General features: G+C 38.8%; 1 protein-coding gene across 7 annotated transcripts in view; it reads right to left on the minus strand.

The window, feature by feature from the left end:
* Nucleotides 1–14,620, minus strand: part of AIG1 (androgen induced 1) — a 265,814-nt gene that overhangs the window by 49,169 nt on the left and 202,025 nt on the right. For 5 of the 7 annotated variants that reach the window (XM_032339347.1, XM_032339340.1, XM_032339343.1 and 2 more), the window contains one exon: nucleotides 6,400–6,515. The exons of the other annotated variants lie outside the window; for them this stretch is intronic. In XM_032339347.1, the coding sequence (XP_032195238.1) occupies nucleotides 6,400–6,515 (116 nt within the window). The remainder of the gene's footprint in view (nucleotides 1–6,399; nucleotides 6,516–14,620) is intronic. 7 annotated transcript variants of the gene reach the window in all.

The raw sequence follows: 14,620 nt of genomic DNA on the forward strand, positions 1-14,620 counted from the left end.
CCCACAGTCCTGCTCCCCTCTAACTGCAGCAGAGAAACCAGACGATCAGTTTGGGCCCACTTGGATAATGTAGGCTAACCTCCCCAACCCAAGGTCTTAAATGTAATCACATCTGCAAAGTCCTTTTTGTCACGTGAGGTGACACATTCACAAATCCTAGAGATTAGGATGTGGACATTTCTGGAACCATTATTCTGCCCACCATATCAAATTAAAGAGGTATTGAAGGGCTGAACCCAGAGTTTAATTTAGATTCAGTCAAAATTAAGTAGGAAATCCTATTGGCTCTATCTTCAAAATATAGCCAGAATTCTTCTAGTTCTGACACCGCCATTTCTATCACCTTGGTCCAAGCCATGCCATTGCCTGCAGTCCATTCTCAACATAGTAGCCAAAATAATCCTTTAAAAATGTCTCAGATTATGTCAGTTTTCTGTTCAAAACCTTCCAATAACTCTTGATTTCAGTATGAACTAAGGACACAGTCTTTACATATCCTACAAGGCTTACATAATCCTTCCTCCACTCCAGGGGTCTCCGGTCACTCTCCCCTCACTCAGCTCCAACATAAGCCTTATGCCTGCACTGAACATACCAGAATTATTGCCAGAGTCTCGAGCGGAAGGGGGCTTTGTATTTTTGTTCTGGCTTCTCTTCCAGTACCTTGAAGTAGAATGGGAGGGCATAGCCTGGTTCTGGGATGCCTCTTTGCTAGCTGGGGATCTGGGAGGGGAAATGGGAGGAGGATGAATGACTCCTGACTTCACTGTCCATGACTGTGCAAGTGGTTTCCCCTTTATCTTTGCTAGTACCCGCTTTCCACTGATAAATGTTGTGAGGCTGATGTTTAGATTCCTACTTTTGCATGTGGTACATATGTGTGAGGTTTGTAGGGGTCTCTGAGGGGCTTCTCTAATTCAGAATTTCCATATGTGGGTTATGGACTGGGTCCTGCTCATGGCAGGATGCTATAATTTCTTGCTGTTTGGAAACCCCTGCCTAGGGGCTGGCCTTCTTGGGTGGGCCACCATTGAGACAGTTGAGCCTAGAGCTCTCCCTCAGTGTCAAACCAGATCCACAAGAAACACATCCATCTTTGCCACATACAAGTGATGTGGTCATAGGCCGCTTTACAGCTGTCCCTCCCTCCCTCCTGCTCAGGCAGGAGGCAAATGAATGTTCACAAATCTCTTCCTAAGTTAGATTTCTGTCTTATACCTGATTTACCAAGGATTCTTTTGGAGTCTGTTACACTTGGTTTTGGTGAATGTGGGGAGGCAATTCCTTCCCCAATGGCTACCCTAGACCTCAACTCAAGACTGCAAAGACACTCTCCTTCTCCCTAGCCAGGCTGAAGAAGGAAAGTTCAGAAGATAGGCATGGCAAAGAGTGTGGATGGTTTTGGTGATGTGTAAGAGAACAAAGTGTTTGAGCTGTCTTTTATAGGCCCCAAGAAAGGCACCTTTCTTCAGAATGTGAGGCATAGGCTGCATTACTCTTTCACCTTGGTCCCTGTTCTCCACTGCCAGGACATCAGGAAGACTTTCATGCACTGTTAGAGATGTAAAAGTCATCAGGACAGGCAGTTACGGGAGAGTGAAAGATTCAAGTTGAACAAAGGAATATGTCATCTGCTGGTCAGAGAACGACATGTTGTTCAGTTTACTTAACTGGTAAAGAAGCATCCACTTAAATAGGGGGACTTCACATGTCTAAAATTTACATGGTCTAAAATTTCACTTTTTTTAGTGAAGAGGGTGTGAATTTTACGTTAAAAATTTTACTTGTTCATGGCTAAAAATTCCTCCCAAGACTTAAATTTGAGTACAGTCTTATTTTTAAGGTTTTTTTTCCCCTCTGTTTTAAAGAAACAATATTTGTTTCCAGCACAGACTTGAAGAAATAAAGAAGTTTCAATAGGAGAGCAAAAATAATCTGCAATTGCATAACTAAAGTATAATCAAGTTTGATGGAGGTAGAACTCTGATTTAGGGCAGTTTAAGACTGTGTCATGTAAGAATGATCATCCTTCATCTTGATTTTACTTTGTTTTGTTTTCTATTTTGAGAAGTTGCACAATGGACACATTTGGGGTAATGAGATTTGGAATATGAAATTTATGAATTTATGAAATTTATGAAAAACCATTAGGGCCCAGAGACAACAGAAATCTCTATTCTGCTTTAAATAAGCTCACTGTAGTGACAAGAAATGTTTATCCATTAGAAGAAAGTCCTCTGACTCATTATCTCCCCTTCCCTAATGCCTCCTTGCTCCTGCTGTGCCTGGCATTTAGTGTTAGCATGTATTATGCATGGGCCCTGAGATCTCATGTGGGGTCTACAGAATGAGAACCACCATGGGAGGGGGGTATGGGCAGGAGATGGAAGAAACTTCAGGACAGAGGAGACCCACTGCTGAAAAGCAAAGTAGTGTCTTTCAGATTGAAAAACAAAGTAGTGAGTAGCACAAATGCTATACAGGGAGACAAAGGCATGAGGTGCTGGGGGGCCCCAGCCAAAGAACAGATTGACCACCAGGAGGAGTCCTGTATAGGTAGAGTATGGATACAGTCTCACACAGAATTTGTCAACATTCCATGATCTTTTTTTTTTTTAATTTAAATTCGATTATACAATGTATAGTACATCATTAGTTTTTGATATAATGTTCAATGATTCATTTATTGCGCATCACATTCTATAATCTTAAAGCTCTCTGTTTTACTCGGTCCCCCTTCAGGATCTCCTGATGGTTCTTTTAAATTTAAAAAGCAAACAAAAGTGATATTTTCATATCCTTTAGGGCTATTTTGGGTTTTTAAAGTGAAGAGTATATGAGTGAGTGAGAATGAATAAAAGTAAAAGCAAAAGGCTTACACTATTGTAACTAAAATTCTCAGACCGTTGATAAGAAAACACTCTCTGCATTGTCCTCAGAACAGTAAGTATAGAAATACTAATACTAACACCACTACTACTACTACTACTATTGACAATAAAAGAAAAATATAAAAATTTTTTACGTGTGTCAGGTATTGTTCTATGGCTTCTATATACTGTAACTGAATCCTCAAAACTGCCCCATGAGGTCCTTGTCCCTATTTCATACCTAACTAAGTTAGAGCTCAGAAAAGTTAAGTGAAGGAGTCAGAATTCCAACCCATAAAGTAGTCTTAACTATTAGACATGCTGCTTCTGACGTATTGCTTCAAAACAAAACAAAAACTAAACACACAATCTATTCAGCCACAGAGGTGCTCTTCTCCCAGAAGAAGGCAGTGGAGAACATGTGAATTGTACAGACTGTGGACACACAATGCTTCCATTCCAGATCTGGCAACACCAAGGATACTTGGCTTTTTCTTGGGCAAGTCATATACTCTCTAAGCGTTAGTTTTCTTATCTGTAAAATAGGGCAGATAATGCCTATCTCAAAGGGTTATTTGGGGAGCTAAATAACGTATTTGAAAAGCACTTGGCACAGAACTCAAAAGAATGGTATTCCTTATAATTCCTGTTAATTATAGTTGCTTTACAAACCAAGAGGACCTCTGTGTTGTATCCTGCATAAGCTAATACAGGTCATCCTATTTTTTAGGGGAAACCTCACAACTAAGGTATACAGAATGTGTGGGAGAATGATGATGGAGAGGATGTATGCAGACAAGGTATTGAGAGCCCACCATAAGTGGATAGGGAGATGCTGGTGTCCCAGACCCTGGGTAAATGGAGAGAGGTATGGTGGGAAGCAGAAGGAGGTAGAAAAGGAGTCTGGAATGACTTCTGATGCTCAGTTTGGGAGGACTGAAATAGGGATTGGGAAATGGAACTGCTCAGGGTGGCCGCTCAATGAGCTCCAGTCTATGAGTGAAAGCTCCCATATGCTGTTGCAACTTTGGCTATCCAAATCTGGAAGGAGAACAGGTTTAGGTGGAGCGGGAGCCATGTGGGAATGGACAGCAAGTGGGAATCAGAGCAAAGCACAGACAGTCTGGCCAGCAGATGCAGAGGTACAAATTCAGCTCAACCACGCAGGGGATGGCAGGGGAGATCTATTTGTTTTATAATTAGCATATGATAAGAGGAATTATTTCTTCCATTTTGGCATGAAGTTCTGGAATGTCCAGTTACAATCCTGGTATGCTACCAAAAGATTTCATATCCTGAAACTTCTAGTATCATGTCATTGGTATGGCAGCTTTGAGATAGTCTGGAAGGAGCAAAAGCCAGTACCTTTTTGATAACAATGAAAATCCTTGGATTTATATACTATGACAGGATATGAGGGGCATTGTTTAGCTCTTGGCATAGCTATGAATACCTAGGGCAGAACACCAAAGGAAAAAGTCTACTTTGAAAGCTCTCTCAGAACAAATCTGAGAGAATTTGCTGGTTAATGCAATACATGTCCAAACAAGTACTGGTTTACTTAAGGAGTATGCAGGCCTGGCAAGCCTCACTTGGCATGAAGACCATGAGTAATGATTCATTTTAATGAGGGATCTTGGGGGTCTATAATGAAGACTATGTGGTATTTGCCATGTGTCTCTTTGAAACGTTGACTGAGTGTACCCACAGTGGAAGAAAAGCTATCAGAAAATACATAGTTGATGAGACTTCTGGGACTCTATAAGGTTCAGATAATTTAATAGTGTATAAATGAATTCACAGAAGTACACCCAGAGATCTCAGAGAAAAAAGCTTCTCTTCCCACAGGTAAGCAAATATGAGCACAAAGTAATGAGACTATATTTTTGGGAGGAAGGGAGGGATTTGATTTTTTAATGATTTTTGATTTTAAGATGAATGCATCCCTGGAATAAATCATAGCCTCTCTACATGATCTTCTGAAAGATAAGAGTCATTTGAATATCAAATGCATATATATAAAGTATGTATATTCATTTTTGAGACATAATTTTAGTCACACTTCACCTGTAAGCCCTAATCATTTGGACTTTTTCTTTCTTTCTTTCTTTTTTTAAGACTTTATTTATTTATTTGAGAGAGAGAGTGAGAGAAAGAGAGAAAGCACAAGAGGGAGGAGGGTCACAGGGAGAAGCAGACTCCCCATTGAGCAGGGACCCCGATGTGGGACTCGATCCTGGGACTCCAGAATCATGACCTAAGCCAAAGACAGTTGTTTAACTGACTGAGCCACCCACGTGCCCTAGACTTTTTCTATTAGAGAAAATCAGTACTTAACATTTAGGTTGAAACAAAAAAATCTAGAAAGTGATGAGGAAAACAAACAGACTTTGTTTTCCAACAGACTTTGACTAGTCAATGAAATGGCAGATAGAATGAGCATTACTGCACATTTGTTCTGGGGTCTTTCATCTGGATGTCCATTTAGATCTAGCCACAGGGTATGACTTCCTAGAAACAAATTTCCTTTCTGGTCAGATCTGGGGCATTATGTGGTCATTCACGCAAAGTACGTGAAGTACTGTATTGAACTTTATTTTGTACTTATGGGTTGGCTAGAGCAAATGTTCCACAGAGACTGGGCCTCCCAAAAAGCTCCAGGATTTTGGAGGGATTAAATAGAGTTCTGGGGGTGTTTGGAAGAATGTGATGCAATCCTTGAGGTTTAAGGGAGGGGATAGTGACCCAGAACTCAGGACAAGAGAGGCAGAAGTGCTGGTGGGAGGGACCTCTTCTAAGTGTACTAGTACTCCAAAAAGGACTGGGAATTCCAAAGAGAAGTAAGAAATTCTGTCTTAAAAGAATTTTGAAATTTTGAAATATTAAAATATGGTAAGAACTGAAACTAATGTGAAGTAAACCCAACAGTCATCTGTGCTGTTATCAGATAAATGTGGCACCACCCACTTGAGACTTACTCGTGCCCAATGGAGCAAGTGGAGATTTCTTGTAATTTATTTATCCCAATTAAAAAACAAAACAAACCCTTAAATGCCTATTATGTGTAATTGCTAATTCTAAGACATGTTCTAAACTGACTCAGGAGAATGTCCGTTTTCACTTGTTTCCTATGAAGTTTAAGATCACTCCTCTAAAGAGGCCATTTCTTCTGTCCTCATTTGCATTTGCTCACCAACAACAGCAACAACAAAAAAATCCCAAGCAAAGCCCTTAAGCAATAAAACTACTGTCCAAGAAAAACATTTAGTTTGAAAAAGAGTTGAAAAATGTAGCCTTGGAAGAACCATTGCTTACATGGGATTGTTCAACAAATTCCTGTTGTGTGAGGTTTGGCATATACTTTCTAAAAATATAAGCATCTGGGGAAATGAGACAAAGCCCAGGTCCTGGACCAAATGAGGCACGCAGTGTGAATCTGTTAGTGATTATATCCATAATGAAATATGTGCCCAAATTTAGCAGTGCAAAATCTAATACAATACGAAAGCCCAGCAGGCACTGTCCTTACCATAATATATAGCCAACAGAGAAGGTACATATGGCGGCGAGTCCGCTGCTCCTGCTGGGATACGCATGGTGTGATGTCCTCATCTCGATTAATATAAAGGGCAAAACTGTTGTGTGCTGAAAAAGAACAGAGAGCAGGTGACACAGATTCTTATCATTGCTCCTCAATACTTGTTTTGTCTCCAGCAGGAGAAGGGATAGTGCAAATTCCTAGCAAAAGCACCATAGCAGAGAGCAGCTGTATATGGCTTGTCTAAGATGTAGGATGGACAAGAAAACATGTGATCCATCGATTGCTCTACTGGTGTTTTTCTTCTATATCTGGATTTTTAAAATTTTATTTTATTTATAACTGTCACAGGAAATTTCAGTAATTTTGAAGGATGTGTAGGAAAAAAATTAGAACATACGAAAGGAATAAAAATAACCACTGTTAATATTTTGGTAGATGTTTTCCCTCCCCCTTGTTTATATTATTTATACATAGTTAAGATCATACTGTGCACGGAATTTTGTTTTGGGACCATACCATGAGAATTTCGGGGGGGTTGCAGAGGGAGAGAGAGAATATTAAGGAGGCTCCTCTCCCTGTGTGTGAGTCAAACTGGGGGCTAGATCTCACAACTCTGAGATCATGACCTGAGCCGAAATAAAGTGTTAGACACTTAACCAACTGAGCTACCTAGGTGCCCCAACATGAGAATTTTTAATATGCCATTTTAGAAATTCTTCTAGAATATAACCTTAACTATAGTTGCTCGAAACTCCATTTTATGGATATATTGGATATACCAAAATTATTTGGCCAATTCCTATACTTGGACATTAAGTAGTAAAAGATTTTAAATTATTAATTTATGAAAAATTTCATGATGAATATCTTTCATAGAATTCTTTGAATGTTAAATAATTTTCTTATAGTTAAAAGCATAATGTCAAATTATGTGTGTAATAGCAGCAGGTTAAGAAATAATGTCAAATTAGTTTCCAGAAAGGATGTACTGGTTTTTACCAGCAGAGGATGGATCTAGATATGATGTTTAAAGACTGACTCCAGAGAAGCTTGATGGGACCTTCGTATTTGTTTTTTGGACTCAGTGACCACTCATGCTCAGTTCAGTGGGCCAAGATGGGGATGAAATTTGGTAAGAAGTAAGGAAAGTCAGTTTATCCTGGTGTTGAAATTTGATGAACAGAAGATGTAAGGGACAAAGATCTTTTCAGGTAAAACTGGGTTAGGATATAGATTTTTCTTCCAACATTGAAGTTTCTCAAGAGTAAGGAGATGGAAGAACTGAGAACTGAACCATGAATAAGTTTGAATTCTACTTGGTACTTCCTTAATGGCCATGAAAGAATCTTTGCCCTGTTCTTCCTATATTGTTTAAATATTTAAGGAAAATTCAGGAAATTGAATATTATAATTTTCAAACTCTCATAAGTATCATGGCACCAGGTGGCAGGTGGGCCTTGACAGGAAAACACATGGTAGTGATATCAAAGTGAACATCTTAGAAGAAACAAATTGCTTATATTTATAGAAAAAACAGAAATACAGGATTTTTAAAGAACTACAAAGATAGTGGAAATTCTCTGCTTTAAATGTTCTCCTCTAGATAACTATGCTAAATGCCAATAGATTGGTAATTAGAGTCCGGTATTCCTAAAACATCAGGTGGGTAATTCCACAGTTGAGTAGCTTTATATTTCCTTATTCTTTGCTTCTCTATTGTCTTTCTAAAATAGTATAATTACCTCTGAAAGGAACTATGCAAAATGTACATGTGTGTTGATACAGAGACAGTATGTGTTTTAAAGATCTATTTTGTTGTTTTATTCACTATAATCTAGTCACCTGAGATGACATTGGCCTGGAGTTTCAACAACAGTTTGAGAAGCCAACAGTAGTTTTGCAATGGTGCATTCATGTGTAAAATTCAAATGTATAGCTAACGATAAGTCTAAGTCTTATCAAATCTTATACAGGGAAAAAACAAAAAACCAACATTCTTAACGGGAACTATTAACTCCATTTTACACTGAAGATAGTGCTAACTGACTCTGGTGGCCTGTGTGAGTTACAAAATCATGGTGATATGTTATTTTTTGATTTATTAATATTAAAAAGCATTTAAATTCTATCTCTTCATCCATTGCTCCAAGCTGAGTAGAAAATCATCCCTTTTCTATAAAATTATATAAGTTCAAATAACTTATCTGAATATTCTTAGTTATCCAGTTATCATTCTTTTACTTAGCCCCTTTGTTGATTATAAGATGTCATACCTAGAAGGGTTAGGGTGTATTTTGATAATGCCAGACAGAAAATCTCTGAAAAATGAACATCTTTCTAGATCATTTCATTAATGGCATCATCACCGCTAAAAAGGAGCTACTTGTTCCATCAATGACATAATCTGTGACATAAGATCTTTCTGTGTGCCAGTTGGCCCAGTGGCAAATCTTGGGTAACAGCATGTCATTCAGAATTTTCAGGCACTGAAGAATGTATATCTCCCTTTCTAAAAATGTGTAATGCAAATGATGTTTACTGTTAAACAGTACATACTGACAAAAGTAAAAGTAGTGTAAAATATTTAGAGCAAATAAAAACATTGCTCTGCAGGTAGTTAAGGTTTTATAAACTAAGAAAATGGTAAAAATCTATAAATGGGCCTGCTGAATCTCTAAGTAACCTTTAGCAGCTCAACTGTAACCCAAAATCTGTAGCAACAAGAAGGATAATTATTTTAGAACTACAGGTACAAGAAATCCAGTTCTAATCCACTCCCAGGCAACACTGTGCTTGAATGACTTAAGAACCAGGAAGGAAATACTCAAGTCCATTCAAAACCACCTGCTGTACAAAAACAGTAGTCCTATGTTTTGTTCACTGTGGTATTTGTAGAAAAGAGCCTGGCACATAGGAAATGCTCAAAAAATACTCATGGAGATAATTTAATCTTCAAAGCAACATTTTTAATGGAAATTTTTAACTACATTTTGCAGATGAGATAACAAACACTCAGAAAAGATCATTGTCTTGCCCAAGATCATAGAGCTAGTATGTCTGGAAGTAGGGTTCAAGACCAGCTCTGTTTCCAAATGCCAGGCTCTGTTTTCTACATCAGAATTGTATTTGTCAAAGATATAGATAAGTAATATTCGACTCAATAAACCTGTGGGAATGCATGACTTAAGATCACTTACATTGTCACTCAATTGACCAGAACTATTTTTTGCTTGAGCCTCAAAATAAACAAAGAGGTGTTCACTGTAAAAAAAAATAAATAAATAAAAATAAAAAGTATTTTGCCAAATGTGTTCTTTCCTATGGCATATAAGCATTCTGAATAATAAAACCAGCTGGCATAAAGTTAGGACTTCTCAGTGGTGCACTGATAAAGATGGATGGAGGCAGTTCTTCCCCTTTTTGGCCCAAAGGAGGTCAAGGTGTAACTTTCTTGATCATCCAGCCTCTGGTTCATCTGGCAGCTGCCTTTGCCATGTTGCCCAAACTCCATCCCAATGAGATCAAAGTCACAGACTGAGTGCATGAGCTGGGGAGTCGATGCCACATCTACCTCAAGCTCCAACACTGGACCTTGGGTCTGTCTCCCAAAAAAGTTGGTGACATGCAAGGCAATAGGTGACCAGAAGGGTCTGAATATGACAGTGAAACTGACCATTTGGAATAGGCCCAGATTGGGTAGTACCATCTGTCTGTGCCCTATTGTCAAAGGCCCCCAGGAACCAGTCAGAGACAGAAGGAAGCAAAAAACCACCAAGTACAGTGAAAGTCTCACTTTTGATGAAATTGTCAACATTGTCCAACAAATGCATTACCAATCTTTATAATCAGAGAGCTCTCTGGAGCCATTAAAGAGAACCTCTGGGGACTTCCTAGTTTGTGGGCTGCATTGCTGATGGCCGCCATCCTCCTGACATCACAGATAATATCAACAGTGGTACAGTGGACTACCCAGCTACTTAAGAACCACAAAGGAACATACTTCAATAAAAGATTATCTGAAAACTTAAAAAAAAAAAAAGGGTATATTCAAGAATGATCTGTTTCTATTTCTCAAACACAAATACCTTTTATTTTGTATTATTATTTTTTAAGGATTTTATTTATTTATTTGAGACCGAGAGAAAGAGAGAGAGCATGAGCAGAGGGGAGGGGCCGAAGGAGAAATAGTCTCCCCGCTGAGCAGAAGCCTGACTTGGGGCTTGATCCCAGGACCCTGAGATCAGGATTTGAGCCAAAGGCAGGAGCTCAACTGACTGAGCCACCCAGTTGTCCCCACAAATACATTTTAAAGTTTCCTCAGGTTCCTCAGATAGACTCTGAATGAGTAAAGAAAGATAAAATCTGGTTGCCAGAGGGGGTTCTTAAGAATTGCACTGGACTGTTTTCTGCAGTGCATTGTCAATAGGGTCAATAGAACAATTGCCCACAGCGGAGTTACTGAGGTTCTACTGTTTGTTTGTAAGTGCTAAGTCAGATGAAAGGTTGAGAGCCCAATGAATAAACCTTTGATTTAATCTATCAACTCTGCCCTGGAAAGCACTGATCTAAAATATAAGCAGTTCTCCTATCCCAAGCTCCAGTTTCCAGTGCCGTTAATTTTAATGAGACTGTGTTCAAAAAACTGCGTCCAAAAAGGGAGGCCCAAACCCATCTTGGTTTTTGGCATCCTTTGTGGATTTTCTTAATGAGGTTCAGGTGATTACCACTACGAACTGACCAGCAACCCAAGGCAAAGGTCAGTCCAGGAGGATCCATCAGGTGTTGTTACCTCTGCACGGAGACACCCAGCCTTGAGCAGAGGACTAGATTCAAGGAGGGACCCATAATTCAATCATGATGTGAAGGAAATGGGATAAGAAAAAGGCTTTGTAGGAGAGCCTCCAAGGAATAATGCAGTCTTATTAAGTAGAAAGACCAGGGAACTGGCATTTAGGATCTAGTTCTGATTGTATCCTTCCTACCACATTATAAGACTTTAGTCAGGCTCTTTTACATTTGTGAAGCTCAGTACTTTTTTTTTTTTTTTTTTGGTAAAATGAGGGGGTTGCATTAAACTAGTGTACCTCAAACTTCAGTCATGATAAACTAGTATTTTAAGCTTTGCTACATCCCATACTAGGGGTCACCCAGGCGTGAGGCTTGGTAGACACGGTGTCCAGGGGCCATGAAAATGTTTCAATTTCTTCTACAATCAGAAGAAAAAAAATGAACTTTTAGAATGATGATTATATCCATCTTCATATAATGCCATCATAAAAGGTTACATATATAATAAATACATATAAAATATATAAAATCTATAATAAATATTTATAAAAATATATATATTTAAATAAATGTATATACATATATATATATGTATATACATATAAGTAAATGTCAGAAAGGCCCCAAAAGTGCAAAGTGCCTAGGGCATACTAAAGTCAAAAATCATACTTTAATCCTGTCTCAAGCCATCTCATTTTTTAAAAAAGTATTCTTAATTCAATTCAGATTAAAAAAATATATGTATTTAATGGGAAACTTATAAATTCTTATAAATAGAATATTTATAAGACTTATAAGTTCTCATAAATAGAATATCACTTGATAGAAAACAATCACAAAAACAAATACAATGAAAACTAATTGATCTCAATAAATATATGGCTAAATATGTGAGCCTGATTGACAGCTCTGATTCTGAGGCCTCAACTTGATGTGTTCAGTAGGGAGGTTAGTAAGCATTAGAGAGGCATTAAAGATGTACTAGCATGAAATAGAGACTCCCCTAAACAGAATCAGAAGGATTTAAAGATAATTGAGAGGGAATTACCTTTTCACTACTTGATTCAGTATTGCTTAATGCCCGGTCCCTGTGCCACGTAAATTATCTTATCTATCATCAGAGCTACAATGTCAATGCACTGGAATAGATTACCCATGAGTTGTAGCTCTACCTTTTAAGTGATGAATTATTTGATTTATGAACAGATGTTCTTTTGCCAGAAAAATGGAAAAAAGATGATAGGAAGTTGAGGTATTGATGGAAGAATTTAAGGGTATTTAACAGGATTATAGAAATGGATTTACAAGGCACGAGGAGGATCTGGACATGCTCCTACGAAAGACATTTTGATTATCTGTGATGGCCATCAGTGGCCTACACCAAAAGGGGAGTCTTAGAATAAACTTTGCTGGGGAATACATAGAAGGATAAAACGATGCCCTACACCAAAAGGGGAGTCTTAGAATAAACTTTGCTGGGGAATACATAGAAGGATAAAACGATGCTGTGTGATGGCATGAATTCAGGCCAGCAGAATGAATGAATTAGGGAACTTGCTCAAGATGATTTTAGAGCTCTAGAATCTAGAATACTGTTTTTTATACAATACAAAACAATAAACTAAAGATCTGAAGAGCATGTTCTACTGTCATTTCTCAGGTCTTCCTCCTCTCCAGAATAGTTTTTAATAGGAAAGTACAACTCCCATACCATGTGAACCTCAGACAAAAATCATTTCTTCCTTGGAGGCAAAACTGGCTTCTGAATGTGAGGTATCATCTACCAGCCCCTGCTCGTCTGGATAATAAGAAACCTGGCAACCCCATATCCACCTCCATGCATCTGGGGGACACAGGCAGACCTCTGGGTGCATTCTCCAAGTAATGTGTACATCAAATCACCAGACAAGCTTCTTAAAAATGAGATTGCTGGGCCTTGCTTCCAGGGTGTCTGGTGTACTGGATATGGAGTAGAGCTCACAGTGGTCCCCATGGAGGTAAACCACAGATCCTGTCTTTGCATTTGTCATGATATCTAGGGTTTCTTATATCCCTATGACCACTTTTGACTATAAATAAAAAGCTGAAGGATGGTTGTATGTGTGTGCATGTGCACAGGCGTCACCATGTACCTTCATTCTTGGAGTGACCCAGGCTACAGGCAGGGCTGGAGAAATGACTAGATCTTCCTGGCAGGATGGAGTAAGGGAGAGTCCCTAAGGTGTCCTAACAATTTACAGGTCTATCACAAATAAAAATATCATGGAAAAGTGCTCTAAGAAACAGGAAGTTGTACACTCCATTTTATAATTCAATATTTTGTTTGCTCCCCTCAGCATACACCTGTAGATTAAATGGGGGATAGTAAAAGTGAGAAATCTTATTCTGTAATAAAGCAAGAAGGAATTTCTGAATTTGAAGATAGAGCCCTTTGTATTAGCAAAACATGATCTAAAATGTAAGAAAAGGTGACATCAGAGATGACTGGCAAAAATCACAAATGCTCACTGCTCCGAACTTGGCAAAGCTTCTGGGCTCTCCAAATAAGTCAAATGTTTGAAGAATCCAGGAAGAAGCAGGGCCAGGTGGGGACATGCACAGAGCGAGGCAGCTCTTCTTTGGGGCAACTGTAGATCCAGAGTCAGTAGAGGGGAGGAGGTGCCCATGACATCCCAGGCACCGAGGAAACAAGCCAATGAGGGCTCTCAGATACTCGAGAAACCTGTCCATGTGTTTCATCCCTGCCACCAGAAATGGTTTTTATTAATTTTACTAACTGGTCAGCTCAAAATTTGTCATCTTCCCTTACTCTCTTCCGCAGAAGAGATTTTAATGTGCTGCTATCTTAACCACCATAGTTTCCAGTTCTCCACAAGTCTGAGGGAGCCTTCTCATGGCATAAGCTTCCTGCTCCTAAGGTCTGAGGTGCTGCTTTTGGTGGGGCTATGCTACAATATGGACAGTGATGACGTAGAATCTTTCCAGAAACTGACAGATCTTTTTTGATTGTGCCATGGTGGTGGATAAGCTGTTCCTGCTGGCTTACATGGGCATCTCAGAATACAGAACTGATTAATCACAGAACACCACACCGTACTATAGGTTGGCTAATTGAATTTAAATAATAATAATAATAATAATAATAATAATAATGATAAAAAGAATCAGGTTAAAATGTGACCGAGGGTCAGAAACTTAGATTCAGGTGGAACCAATATTTATCGAGTGCAATATGCTCTGGGCACTTCCAAAACTTTTCATGAGCTCCATATCCAACGTGGGACTCACTCTCACATTAGCCCCAACCATCTTTAGGATATGGTTCCAATAATTAGGCCAAATAAACAAAACAGTGCCACACCTTATACCAAGACAGGCATATCTTTGCAAATAAGAGCAAATGGTGCATCACAGAAACAAT

Source organism: Mustela erminea, chromosome 4 (genome assembly GCF_009829155.1).
Source record: "Mustela erminea isolate mMusErm1 chromosome 4, mMusErm1.Pri, whole genome shotgun sequence".
Classification (NCBI taxonomy): Eukaryota; Metazoa; Chordata; class Mammalia; order Carnivora; family Mustelidae; genus Mustela; species Mustela erminea.